A 12,881-nucleotide genomic window follows, 5' to 3' on the forward strand; every position below is an offset into this window, starting at 1 on the left:
AACAAAGCAGTCAATTGTATCGCCTTTAACAAGCAGCTGGCTATCGGTTACAGGGTAAACTCTGAAAGTTTCCACCTTTCCAATTCTTCTATCAATCTTTTCCTCCACATTTATGGTCAAACGGTGGGTGTGCTTTGAAATCGATTGCTTATGCTTAAAAAACCAGCGTGTCAGCATTTCTCTAATACTGTCCAACAAAGGAATTACGGGAAACTCTCTCGGCGAATGCAACGCAGAATTTATCGACTCTGCAGGATTGTTTGTCCTAATGTCATACCTGTATCCATGAAATTGACATCTAGCCCACTTTTTGACATCTGCTTCCATAAGATAATTTCCAATTGTTGGACTAATATTGCAAACATGAGCAAACGTCTTCTTGAAATCAACCACTCTTTAAGCCTTTGAAGCCTTAGAAATCAACCCAGCTAATCCCTTACCCTTGAAATACGATATCACATTATTCAACAAATAATGAATACAAATACCATGTCTCGCTAGCGGATACACTTTCTCCAGTGCCTTCGCTATTGACACTTGTCTATCCAAAATAAAAGCCAAACCATTATCATCAGCAACAACAACTTTTAATTGTCTCATAAACCATTCCCAAGACTATTCATTCTCAGAGTCTACTATCCCAAATACAATAGGATGTAAATTTGAATTTCCATCTATAGCAGTTGCAACCAGTGCATCTGCAGCCCTTTTTCCTGAGGCTAAGATCCGTCAGAGTTAGGTCATCACATCTCAACGGCGGCGTCTTGCTTCGTCTCCACTCGCTTCGGAACATCTTCTGTCGCTTTGCGTTGACGCTCCTTGGCGCGCTTCTCGATCTCGAGAGACTGATGATGATTCGCCTTCATCTCAGCTCGCATCTCCTCGAACAAGCTGGTGAGACTCTCAAACTGCCCTTCCCGCGCAGTGATACAATCCGTGTTCGAATCTTACTTATGAGGCATCTCAGGGCTTTGATACCAATGATAAACTAGGGTTTATCGTTAACAGAAAAGGGGGTTAAAGAGAGAGAAATAAGATAAGAAGATAAAGTTTGTTGTATTGATCATTTGATATCCCCAAATGTTTGACAACTCGAATATTAAATACAACTCTCATAAGATAATAAAACGACATCGTAACTCATTACTCTTTTATTAGACTCTGCCAAACCTTCCTTCACAGTCAGAGTCTCCTCTTCATTTCATACTTTTCACTTAACCACTTCTAACTGTCTTCTGCTTCCTTCGCACATAAGCCAAAGGCACAACTAGCTTGTTACAAATCTGGAAAGGGGAGGTGGTATTTAAGGTATATGTGACAGAGCTGTGAGATATGAATAGGTGACAGATCTGTCAAGTTGAAGGACTGCATCTAATTGGGATGAGACACGTCTCTCTGTAGTTGGTGTAAAGAGAAAATCTAATTTTTATTAGGGAAATCTGTTTTTTCAGAGCAAAAAAATGGTAACTATGTCCCTTTAGACTAATGTATACTAATTTATGTCCTATTAGACTAATTTTTTCCAAAAAGGCAGTAATACCCTTAAAATTGTTAATTTTTTTAAAAAGATATATATTGAGTTCGACAAGGGGGATCGATCGATCCCACTTTACAAGTTATAGTGGATCGATCGATCCCGATCATTATTCAGAACAAAAAAAAACACGAAATATATACTGATCGACCTGGTCCATTTCACTCGATCGGCGAAGGTCGATTTACACAGATCGATCGATCTGTAAGAATAGATCGATCGATCCCGTGCCGAGGAAAGAATCCCAAATCGATTTTTTAAAAAAAATCGATTTTAAAAAAAAAATATAAAAGTGAATATTCTCAAATATTTTGTTTCCATATTTTTAGGAACTGATTTCTTATCCGTAGAATACAACTAATATGTAGAAATCAGTTTCTACAGTTTTTTAGAATTATAGTAATGTTTAGAATTTGATTTCTACATGTTTTAGATTTTTAGTAAATCTGTAGAAGTCGGTTTCTACATGTTTTAGAATTAGATTAATGTGTAGATTTTGATTTCTAAGAATTTTAGAATGGTATGTTAAGCGCGGAATGTTTATTCTACATATCCTATTTTCGTAGATCACGTATTCTAAACATTGTAGATTCAATGAAAAAAGTAGATTTCGTTTTCTATTTCGTAGAATGTCATTTCTATTTTTTTTAGAACGTAATCTGAAATTTATAATTTTAAATTTTTTATAACTGGAAAATATACCATTAAGTTCATATAGGTATTTTAACAAATGTTACTATTTTTCCAAATTTTTTTTGTTTCTAAAACTATTTATTAAAATTATTTTCATAAATATTAAAGGGTATTATAGGAAAATATGACACAAAATATAGATTAATCTAAAGAGATATAGTTACTATTTTTTTGCTCTAAAAAACAATTTTTCCAAGTTTGTTTAAGATTTTTTTTGGGTAAAAAATTTGTTTAAGATCTTAATGGGTCTACCGACAATTTGATGTAAAAGATGCTTCATAAATTTCACAACGGATAACGGATCGTATTCACATGGTCACGTCTGAAGTATCTATTTTCGCAGATTTTTGGAATATACATATGACAAGTCCAAAGTTGGGTCCCCACGAAAAGAAGAAGAAAAATTATCATATAATAGATCACAATGATTTATAATATGAATATGGTTTACGTCAGAAGGCAGGCTCTTTTTATTTTGCCTTCTGTCTCTTTGCAGGATTGTTCGTCTTTATTTTCACCTCAGGGACCCCTTTTGATGTACTTGTCCCGACCATTGCTTCCACATATTATATCATCTGAATTTAATAATGTTATCATAACACACTGCTGTTACAAACTTGTGGTTTTTGGTCGGGACAGCAAACTCAATATGTTGGCTTGCATTAAATTTGATATTTTATAAGTAGATTAGCTGGTTGTTGATCTAACAAAAATGATGATAGTGTTGTAGATGCTGTTGACAATTCTTGTTGTGTTGCATGTCTTACTTAAAATTTGTGGGGCTCCAAAACAAAACAAGAAGATAAAACTATTGAAGTGTTGGAATCATAATGCATGTGCAAAGCCATGTGCCTTTTGATTCCACTCATTTAATACTCAAAACCCTAAAACCTGTTGACTGTTTTTTTCAAGTGGGGGTTTGTTACTATTGTAATAGTATTATTATGTACCAACACATCTGGTTTAAGCGAAACCACAAACATAATTCTGGGAGAATTAGACATATTAAGTAAGAATGTAATCATAAAAATTATAACACAAAACAGCAAGTACCCTAAGCTCAATTCTCCTAAAGGTTTTATTTTAAGCTTTTATAATGAATTATTGATGATGAACAACATCTAGCCAATAGGCCAAACATATAAATGAAAAAAAGATAAATAGTGTGACATTACATTACTAGTTGTACTCAAAATATCAAACCAAAGAACAAATAAACAGCCTAACTAATCACATGAATGAAATAAAAGTACTTATAATGTATTTCTTTTAGCTTTTCATAGTAACCAATGAAGGAGTTGAATTCAAGTTTGGAGTTGTGTTTTTGTCAGTTGAAGACTCCGTAGTAGTACCACCTTTATGAACACTCTTGGCTCTCATTGGACTTGCAAACGCCCTTCCCCATGCGCTTTTATTCCCCATCTTATGGTGATGATGATCAACCGTTGATGATGCTGAAGTTGATGATGAGGATGATGTCATAATCATAAACCCACCAAAGATACCACCACATTTCACCATCTCACTCATAGCATCAGCTGCTTCACCATTACTAATGGCCTTTGTGTGTTCTCTTTGTGACTCAATCCTTTTCAAGGCGCAGTCTCCAAACCCGTTAGAGATCCTCTCAAAGAAATCACCAGAGAAGCTTCTGCTTCCACACCCTACGGATCTAGATCTCAATACTTTCCTCTCTAAAGACGAGCCACCAGCACCACTACCAACACTGCTAACTGGTGTTTCTACAACAACTTTGTTACTACTAGAGCTCTCATCTTCTTCCTCCACTATCACATCAATGCCTCCACCAACAACCTTGTTAGATGTCTCTGTTGTCTGGTTTCTTGGCACCGAAGGATGGCTAACTTTTTTGGTGGTGGCGGCAGCTATTTGGTGTTTGGAAGAGTAGAGATGAAGAAACGACCAGAACCCACTTCGTTTCTTGCGGTTTAAACTCTCACCGTAAGCAGCAGCCGAAGATTTGCTTCTCTTGTAGATAAGACTAGCCGAAGAAGAGGATGAGGATGAAGAAGCAGCTGCGAGAATGCTCTTCTTCTTGGCAAGAAGAAACGGGAGGTTGTTGTTGTTGTTGTTGCTGTCTCTTCCCGATGAGAGAGATAGAGCAAGAGAGGTGGTGGAAGAAGGAGAGAAGGATTTAGAAGAAGAGGAAGCAGAGAGGTGGTTTGGTTTAGGGAGAGGGAAAGAGGAAGTGACGAGCTTACCGAGCTTTTCTTGGAGACATAGTGGGCAGATACCACCTGGGTTCTTTGTGTAAGGATGTGTTGTGCATTGCATCCCATCTCCCATGTCTTGATCTTTGAGGTCCACCATTGCAATAAAGATAAGGAAGCAAGAAGAAGAGAACCAAAATCTATTGAGTCTTCTCAGTGGTTCCTCTGTTTCTGCGTGTAATGAAGTAGAGATTCAGCTTTTAGCTAGCGTCTTTTGAGAGATGGAGAGAGAGATTACGTGTTTGTGAGTGAGAGATGAGAGAGGAGTGTGTAGAGTTTGTAGAGAAAGAGAAAAGAGAGTTGAGTTCCCCCAAGTGCACGTGAGAGTTCTGACCTGTACCGGCTCTTTAGAGCATCAATATCCCAGAAACCCCATTTGGGGTTTCTTAATTTTTTTTTTTTTTTTTTTTTTTACTTTTTCGAATTAAAAAAATAAAAATTAAAAACGAACCAATCGCAGGTCGCCACGTATCAGTGGGACCCGCGAACAGTGTAAGAAACCCTTAAGGACCGACTACTATTTGGTAGTTTTGGTAACCGGTTTCTTAAAAAAAAGTGGGTCCTGCGCGGGACCCACACGGTAAGAAACCCTTTAGTTACCTCCAATAAAGATGCTCTTAGCTCGTCTTCTTCGGATCTTTAATTATAAATAGCTCTCTCATTTTCTTAACATATGCACCCAAAAAAAAACTCTCTCATTTTAATCTTTTTTTGGCTCCATTATTCTTTTTTCTTCTTGGGGGTAAAATGTTAAGATAAGAGTCCAATATTCCACGTGTCTTTCTAGCTATTTTTAGTTTTATGAAAACACTAATTAACTTCATTTGTTTTTAAGTGACCATTTACATTACAAAAAATTGCCGTTGTGATTAAGAACAAAAGTTTAATTTTATTTTTGTAGGGTTCAACTTTTTTCACATTCGAAGATTTGGAGTATATGTTTTAGCGAAAAAAAAAAATCAGCAAAAAGATTTGGTGTATTTGTATCTGATAAACTGGTTAGATCTAGATGACAAATGTGAAAGGGAACATTATTGAGAATATTTATTAAATGATTTTTTTAGTTTGGTTTAAATTCATAAACCGACAAAACCAATTGCTTAAACAATTTTTAGGATAAATTAGTTTAATTTGAATCTGACCCAAAGAAAATAATTGATGAATAAACTAGACATTTGATGTAGAAGATCATAGGGCCAACATTTCTAGCTTATTACATATAGTTAAATAGACTCTTAATTTGTACTCCATTATTTTTGGTTCCAGTGTAGAATTTTTTCGAGCCAAAACCCAAAGCATCGAAACTCGAACTTGCAACTTTGAGTCCCGTGTGGAAAGTCACTAGTAGAGTTACAAATGACGGATGATTCTAGTTTTATCGCTAACTATTTTTATTATATCCATGGTTTTAGTTACTTTTTCAGTTATATCAATTTTACATTAAAAAAAAGAATAACTAAAACTTTTATCATGTTGGAGGTCGAGTTTTCTCTTAATTGAAGTTTTATGATCAACTGATGCCAAGTTACAAAAAAAAAAAAAAAGTTTTATGATCAACTAGTTTTTTAACGTATAAATATACGATCGACTCGTTAATTTCAATATATTAATGAACATTTGGTGGTTGACAACAACGAAAAATACGTTTACTATGCCAATATACCCTAGTTGTTTCCCATGTTAGTCATTTTATAACTTTGGACCCATGCATGTTAGTGTGTATTAAATATCACTTATCCATTAGCTTTTGTAATTACTAAATTCACCGCCTTACGTTTGATAGGCACCAACCAACCAAACAAAATCATTTATTATTCACGACCTCTCCATTGTATTTAACTTATAAAATTGGATAAATTCAAGAAATGCTAAATCGTAGTGCACCCACCTCTAAATAAATATGGAGTTAACTATTTGATGTGAGAGTATCATCCATATGGTGGAAGTCCGTTTCAGATATTCATATATAATACTACTATCCAGAATCTGAGATTATTGGTTCGAAGATCCAGTAACATGACAAATATTCACGGAGACTAACCTCCATGAATATGCGTCGTTAGTTTCATGCCATCAGTCAAACTGGTAAGTAATAATCTGCACGTGGTATTGGAATAACTGAGGATCACGGTTTCATGGTGTAGATTCGTCGAAGTTTTGTGCTTTGGCTCGTTTCTAAACAAGGACATTGCGAGTGTGGCCACTTGAATTCTTGGGTTTCAGTGTGGATGCTTTATCCGTGATAGACTTCTTCCAGTAAGCTCCTGCCTCCTGCCAAAAGGGAAGCTCGAACATGACCTAGACACATCAATTATTTCTTAGATAAACATAATCTTTGAGGATAAACATATGAGAATTAATCAACCAACATGCACAACCACGAATTCCATTTTTACTTTATTTTCAAGGGGGTAAAATTGATACGAAGATGAGTTGCATGGTACAAGATACCGAGCTGTAATCTGTAACGTATCGAAAAGCAAGAGACGTACCAGAGAAATACAAAATGTGGTCCAGGAAAATTAATTACTCGTATCTTTTCTCGTCTCTACATTTACTACACAGTTCTTTGTCTTGTCTGTTCTTTCTCCCATTCCTTCTATTTATGTCCCCTTCCACTTCTGTCAGGTTTAGTTACTGCGAATTGTTTCTATTTTTATACACAAGTTCATATATATAAATCCCTTGCATTTCTAAATTTTAGAGACATAAACGCAGTTCGTAATGCATGGGTGTAACACTGTAAGTTTGTAACCACACTCACTAATCTATAGGTATAACACCCTAACCACATTCCCTGGTCCATGTATCCAGATCCAAGCAACTTTTTAATCTTCCTATAATAGAATGAAGTAAGATTATCAATAAATCATAGAACTTGCTCCATAGAGCTTTATAACAAATGTATCTGACGGCTTTGTATGACAAAGCAGATAAACAAATATTCTTATTGCTACTCCAACTTACTTTCTACTTTCATCTGTCTGAGATGAGAATTTATTTTGTAAGCTGGTTGAGGCCAAAGATCCCAACGTTTTGGCAAGTAAATGTGGACATAAAGCAAACGCAGTAAATGCAGCAACGAAGAACGGATTACAACCGCGATCTGGCTTGTTCCAAGGGAGCACTCTGCAACACATGAAGGAATTAGTCAAGAATCTGAGTTACAAATTTACAATTATGCTAAACTGGACATAGTATGCCGATATCGTTAGGTAACAACCATGTAATATATAAGCAAGGCTGAACTAGATTATGTAATAGCAATCGTATTAAAAAAAACTTCCCCATAAACAAGTGCATAAAAATGAAAAGTACAAGCCGAGAAAGAAACACTCACGAGAGGAGCTCCTTTAGATCCCCTTTCAGCTAAGAAATCACAAGGCTTGAAGAAACCACCATAAGCCTTCGACCACTCATCCAGCTTTGAGTAAATGTATTTCGATCCAATGGAATCAGCCCAGAACATGATTCCTCCTCTGTTTCACAAGAGATTTAGATTAAGTCCACAATGAAGAAAAGAGAATCTGAAAAAGAAATTGTTTGAATGACAACACTGACCTGTAAGGTGGAAACCCCATCCCAAATATGCCAGCGATGTCAAGGTCTGCTGCTTTGACAGCAATCCCTTCCGCAAAAACTCTACAAGCCTCGTTCACTACTGGGAAAAACGTCATCTCAATAATCTCCTTTTCCGACAGTTTTGCCAGCTGCAAGCCAGAACAATCAGTCAGAGTGAGATCTTCCCAAATGCAAAAATGAAGATCTTTACCTTAGGGTCAAGGTTCACTCCTGATACGCTCCTTGCCTTCTCGATATATTTCTTAATCTCAGGATCAGGTTTAGCCTTTCGCTTTTCATCGTAAAGATAGAAACCTTTACGAGTGGCTTCACCTGAAATCAACAGGAAAGTTCACAAGATTTACCAAAAATATGTTAAATCAATAAAAACATTATATAGCTGTCCTCTCTGATATACCAGCTCTCTTGTCCTCTTGCATGAGTGGGATAATCATTGATTTGTTTGTCCTTTCTGGAAAGTTCTCGATGAATTGCGTAGCGGTTGCAATCGCCACACCGAATCCAACCAAATCGCACAATCTTACTCGTTCATATAAGGAACAAAAGTATTAACAAAAGGTGTACGAGAGATTCACATGGTTCTTTAAAATGTGATATATTACCTGAAGGGACCCATTGGCATTCCAAACTTGCTGACTGCCTTGTCAATCAGATATGGATCTGTTCCACGTTCAACAAGGAACATAGCTGCCTGTGTGTATGGAAAGAACATCCTGTTAACTGCAAACCCTGTGCAGTTTCCCACCACCACTGGCGTTTTCTTGATCTTCTTCCCAACATCTAACAGGTCAACAATTACTTGTGCAGATGTATGATTGGTCCGAACTATTTCAAGTAGTGGCATGACATGTGCCGGACTGCATCATAAAAATGAATATAGACATGATTCGCCTAGAGCGAGTAAAAACACTACAAGCATAAGACTTCATCCAAACTGCAACGGATTAAGTAAGCACCTGAAAAAATGTGCTCCAATAATCCGATCCTGGGACTTGGTCCGCTCCCCAATTTTGTTCAAATCAATGGTAGATGTGTTGCTAGCAAGGATACAATGTTGAGGACAGTACTTCTCTAGATCAGCAAAAATTTGCTGTTTCAATGATATATTCTCAATGACAGCCTGTCCAAGCCACCAAAAAAAGACATTAAACAAAGTCAGTCACTTAGCTTGCCATGTAGAAAACAACTTCAGCTTCACTATGCTCATTATTACCTCGATGACCATGTCCACATCCCTAAAGCTTTCATAGTCAAGAGAACCTTTAAGGAGTGACATGGTTTTCTCAAACTTTTCCTGAGACATCCTTCCTTTCTTTACACTGCTCTGAAGATTAGCTGATTAAATTAATGAAATTAGTCATATCAAGCTTTTTTTTCAATTCGTTGGTAAGCAATGTAGAGAAATCAATCCCCACCTTTGACCCTGCCAAGTCCAGCCTCCAAGAACTTCTCATTTACCTCCTTGAGAATCACTGGATAGTTACTGAGGATCAATGCAGTGGCTATGCCAGATCCCATTAACCCGCCTCCAATTATGGCTACCTTTTTAATCTTCCTTGGCACCAACCCACGATCAGTAACTCCAGGAACCTGTCCATAAGATATTAGATTGGAAAGAATCAAAAACAGAGGAAAAGCTAATAGTTACTATTTTGTAAAAAAGAAAATGAAACCAGAGTTTGGTAGTACATAAGTCTAAATGACATGACTGCATAAACACTCACAAACCTTTGTAGTTCCTCGCTGAGAAAAGAAGACATGGATCAAGCTTTTGGTGGTATCCAGCTTGACCACTTGTGAGGAGATTAGAGCCTCCTATAAGTGTCAATGTGGTGGAAATTCGTAAAAGGTTAGTACACTCAGGGGAAACGTTCAAGAACATATAACGCAGCTACGACAAGATAGTAATATATACCTTTTCTAAACCAGCCCTAGAACCAGAAACAATACCCACTTCAACAGCCTCAAGGCACATTAAGGGGTGTTTCAGGTTAGGGGCTTGCCTGCGTGTCTGATCCTTGGCAAACTTCAGTATCTCCCTTGCCTCTCCAAGAGGAGGTAACTTATCAGTCTTCAAAACACTAGAAACCCATGGTTTTCTCCTCTCGGCTATGTCAAGAGCCCAGCGACGAGCAGCGTTTAGTAACTCGGCAGGTGGCACGACAGCATCAACAAGACCCAATGAATGACCTTGCTCAGCTTTAACCGGCTTAGAAGTCTATAAATTTCAACAAATTAAATGGCGTTAACATTTTAAACAAAGCAGAGTAACCCTACCATAAGAATAAGGCACTGACGACGTACCAAAATCATCTCAAGGGCTTTTGTAAGACCAACAAGACGTGGAAGACGCTGTGTTCCTGCATCAAATCCAAAGTAGCATAATTAAGAAAGTAAAGAACGGAAGTGACTAGATTCTTTCAACATAAACATGAATCACATATCCCATGTTTTCAGTTCTTATGCCAAAGAGGTTTAAAACATATGATTGTTCCATAGGATTCAAAGTTTCTAGCTTCTATATGATCAAAATCTGTATTCTGCCGCAAAAACATTAATAATTTGACAATTAAGTACCTCCAAACCCAGGAATAACACCGAGTTGCAGCTCCGGCAGACCTAACTGTGCACCAGGGGCTGAGATCCTTGCATGGCAAGCCTGAAACAAAAATAAAAAAAATACAATTGTATCAACATCCACCCTAATAAATAATGTTCACCAGGCTCGGCAGTTTCTAGAGGAGTTTTGAGTATATAACATAGAAAGTCTACCATTGCGAGCTCTAACCCTCCTCCCAAGGCAAGCCCATCAATGGCAGCAACAGACGGTTTTTTTGCAGCTGAAATCCAAAGAAATTAATAGACCACTCAGAAATAATAAATCACCAGAACCATTGAAGGTATTCATTCACCTTCAAGCAAATCGGTGATGATGTCAATTGATATGTGTCCAGGCTTTGGCGCTTTTCCTGAGAAAATAAGCAGTATACATTACTACAAACACTAATACAATCAGCAAAGATACCAAGAGACACTGAAAACGTTACTTGTCCCTTTCTGAATATCACCAAAACCAGATATATCAAATCCACCAGAGAACCTCCCCTTGGCACCTGCAGTGTAAGAAGAAAAGAAAAACACAAAAACCCATTAACAAAAATTTGCATAAAACGTATATTCTATTATTGGCAAGGAAGAGAATGATAACCCGTAATAACAATAGCTTTAACATCATTCCTGCTCAAGGCCTCCTCGTAATTACTTTTAAGGTTCTCTAGCACTGTACAGAAACAGAGTATCAGTCCAGATACAGAACATTTTTTTTTCTTTCTGAATACCAATAGATTTGGGCCGAAGCCCATAATCATCAGGCCCAGGCCCAGGACCGAATATCGCTATTTGCTAAAACTAAAAGACCGCATGAGATCAAACTATTAGTAGTCCCAATTTCACATAATCAGATCATATATTTGATCCGAAGCTGAGATTCAATCAGTGAGAGACTAAAAATTGCATAAACGAATTGGGCGAGAATCAAACACCGATCGAAATTGATCTAGAATTGTGAATAGGTGACGAATCCAAGAGATATCAGATCAAAAATAGATAAACAAGGTGGAAGAGGAGCAGAGAGTACCGTCGAATGATAGCGAATTGACGGGAGGGTTGATGAGCGTTATGACGGCGACGCCATCGCCTCCAACTTCCATCGTCGTCTTTCCCTTCGTTCGTGACGCCATTCTTCGAGCTCGGTTTCGTATTTCTCTCGTCGATCTTCTTCGCTGAGATTGCGAGTCAAAACTGGGATACAGATATAAATAGAAACGGAGGAGATGACTCGATATAAAGAGAGAGAGAGAGAGAGAGAGAGAGAGAGACGTGGAAATAAAGATATAAATAGAAAGATGACGATTGATGACGTATGATAGACAGTGGCACACTCCTCTACGCAACGCTGCGTTTGGATAGTAATAATAATTGTTTTCTTTTTTTTTTGTCAATGATAAAACATATTATTTTTTCAAATTCTATTCTTTTCCTGGATATAAATTTTAACTAAAAGGGATTTGACCGTTGGATCTGCTCGCATTTCTTAATAAAATTGTTTGATCTTTCTGCTACCAAACTTGACGAATTTTAATCAAATCCATTATTCTTTTTGTAACAAGACAATAAAAATCGTAAATGAAATTCATATTCTTAAACATATATTCAAATCATAATAAAAATGTATTCATAAATGAGATATCGAGTAAGCTTTCACATAGGAAGTACTAAAACATGCATTATTTAGACATTAATCAACAATCATGACTTCATATCTGTTAATGCCTCATAAGCAAGAGATATATACATTTTCCCCTAAATTGCATACATATACACGACATGAAATCGATAGATGTCATTTGAAAATCAGATTTTGTTGGTGATTTGATTTGTCGTATGAGAATTACTTACGTATGAGAGAGATCAAGGGTCCAATTGGTAATGAGGCTGTTGAGGCTTTGTGGTTGTGTAAAATATCTTTTCACCAACAAGATTGATTTTTTTCCCATAGATAAGATGATCGAAAAAGTCTAACGGTTGGCCACACACAAAATAGAAAAGTGTAAAGTTATGCATGTTGTTAACCAGCGTAGCTGGCCCAGATGGTCTTGAGGAGAAATAAAAAACCCCAATACGGAATACGCGGGTTCGATGCGCTGGCCAGGCAATTGGGGTATCTAATTCCCCATAGTACCAAATAGTCCGCCTCGCGCCGAGGGATTGGCCCCTGGGGGTGGAAGTCCCTCCAGGTTAATAAAAAAAAAAAAAAAAAAAAAAAAAAAAAAAAAAAAAAA

At 37.0% G+C, this 12,881-nt stretch overlaps 2 protein-coding genes across 3 annotated transcripts; both read right to left on the minus strand.

Annotated features, from left to right (window-relative positions):
- Positions 1 to 3,303: 3,303 nt before the first annotated feature.
- On the minus strand, positions 3,304 to 4,803 carry LOC106344064 (uncharacterized serine-rich protein C215.13-like). Its single transcript, XM_013783445.1, has one exon. It carries the CDS (start codon positions 4,556 to 4,558, stop codon positions 3,497 to 3,499), a length of 1,062 nt encoding a protein of 353 aa, XP_013638899.1. The 5' UTR covers positions 4,559 to 4,803; the 3' UTR covers positions 3,304 to 3,496.
- A 2,296-nt stretch (positions 4,804 to 7,099) lies between these two features.
- LOC106295945 (glyoxysomal fatty acid beta-oxidation multifunctional protein MFP-a-like) lies at positions 7,100 to 11,900 on the minus strand. Of its 2 annotated transcripts, XR_001261093.1 has the most exons (19): positions 11,678 to 11,900; positions 11,249 to 11,320; positions 11,088 to 11,153; positions 10,953 to 11,009; positions 10,813 to 10,880; positions 10,618 to 10,699; positions 10,345 to 10,400; positions 9,956 to 10,258; positions 9,769 to 9,855; positions 9,456 to 9,630; positions 9,254 to 9,375; positions 8,997 to 9,160; positions 8,643 to 8,897; positions 8,438 to 8,559; positions 8,231 to 8,352; positions 8,020 to 8,168; positions 7,799 to 7,937; positions 7,426 to 7,587; positions 7,100 to 7,295 (listed from the first exon to the last, which is right to left on the minus strand). XR_001261093.1 is itself a non-coding variant. In XM_013731959.1 (18 exons), the coding sequence occupies exons 1-18, from the start codon at positions 11,778 to 11,780 to the stop codon at positions 7,552 to 7,554; spliced, it is 2,178 nt and encodes a 725-aa protein (XP_013587413.1). In that variant the 5' UTR covers positions 11,781 to 11,900; the 3' UTR covers positions 7,307 to 7,551. The 2 variants fall into 2 exon arrangements, 1 of the variants encoding a protein (XP_013587413.1); XM_013731959.1 differs by lacking the exon at positions 7,100 to 7,295 and having other exon boundaries at positions 7,307 to 7,587.
- Between the last annotated feature and the right edge of the window lie 981 nt (positions 11,901 to 12,881).

Source organism: Brassica oleracea, chromosome C5 (assembly GCF_000695525.1).
Source record: "Brassica oleracea var. oleracea cultivar TO1000 chromosome C5, BOL, whole genome shotgun sequence".
Lineage (NCBI taxonomy): Eukaryota > Viridiplantae > Streptophyta > Magnoliopsida > Brassicales > Brassicaceae > Brassica > Brassica oleracea.

Excerpts from the sequence above, each read along its gene's own strand:
- LOC106295945 (XM_013731959.1), bottom strand. The coding sequence starts at position 11,780 with ATGGCGTCACGAACGAAGGGAAAGACGACGATGGAAGTTGGAGGCGAT. Across the intron at positions 11,154-11,248 it reads TAAAGCTATTGTTATTACGG|GTGCCAAGGGGAGGTTCTCT; the intron begins GTTATCATTCTC and ends CTTACACTGCAG. Across the intron at positions 8,898-8,996 it reads ATTGGAGCACATTTTTTCAG|TCCGGCACATGTCATGCCAC; the intron begins GTGCTTACTTAA and ends TTTATGATGCAG.
- LOC106344064 (XM_013783445.1), bottom strand. The coding sequence starts at position 4,558 with ATGGTGGACCTCAAAGATCAAGACATGGGAGATGGGATGCAATGCACA.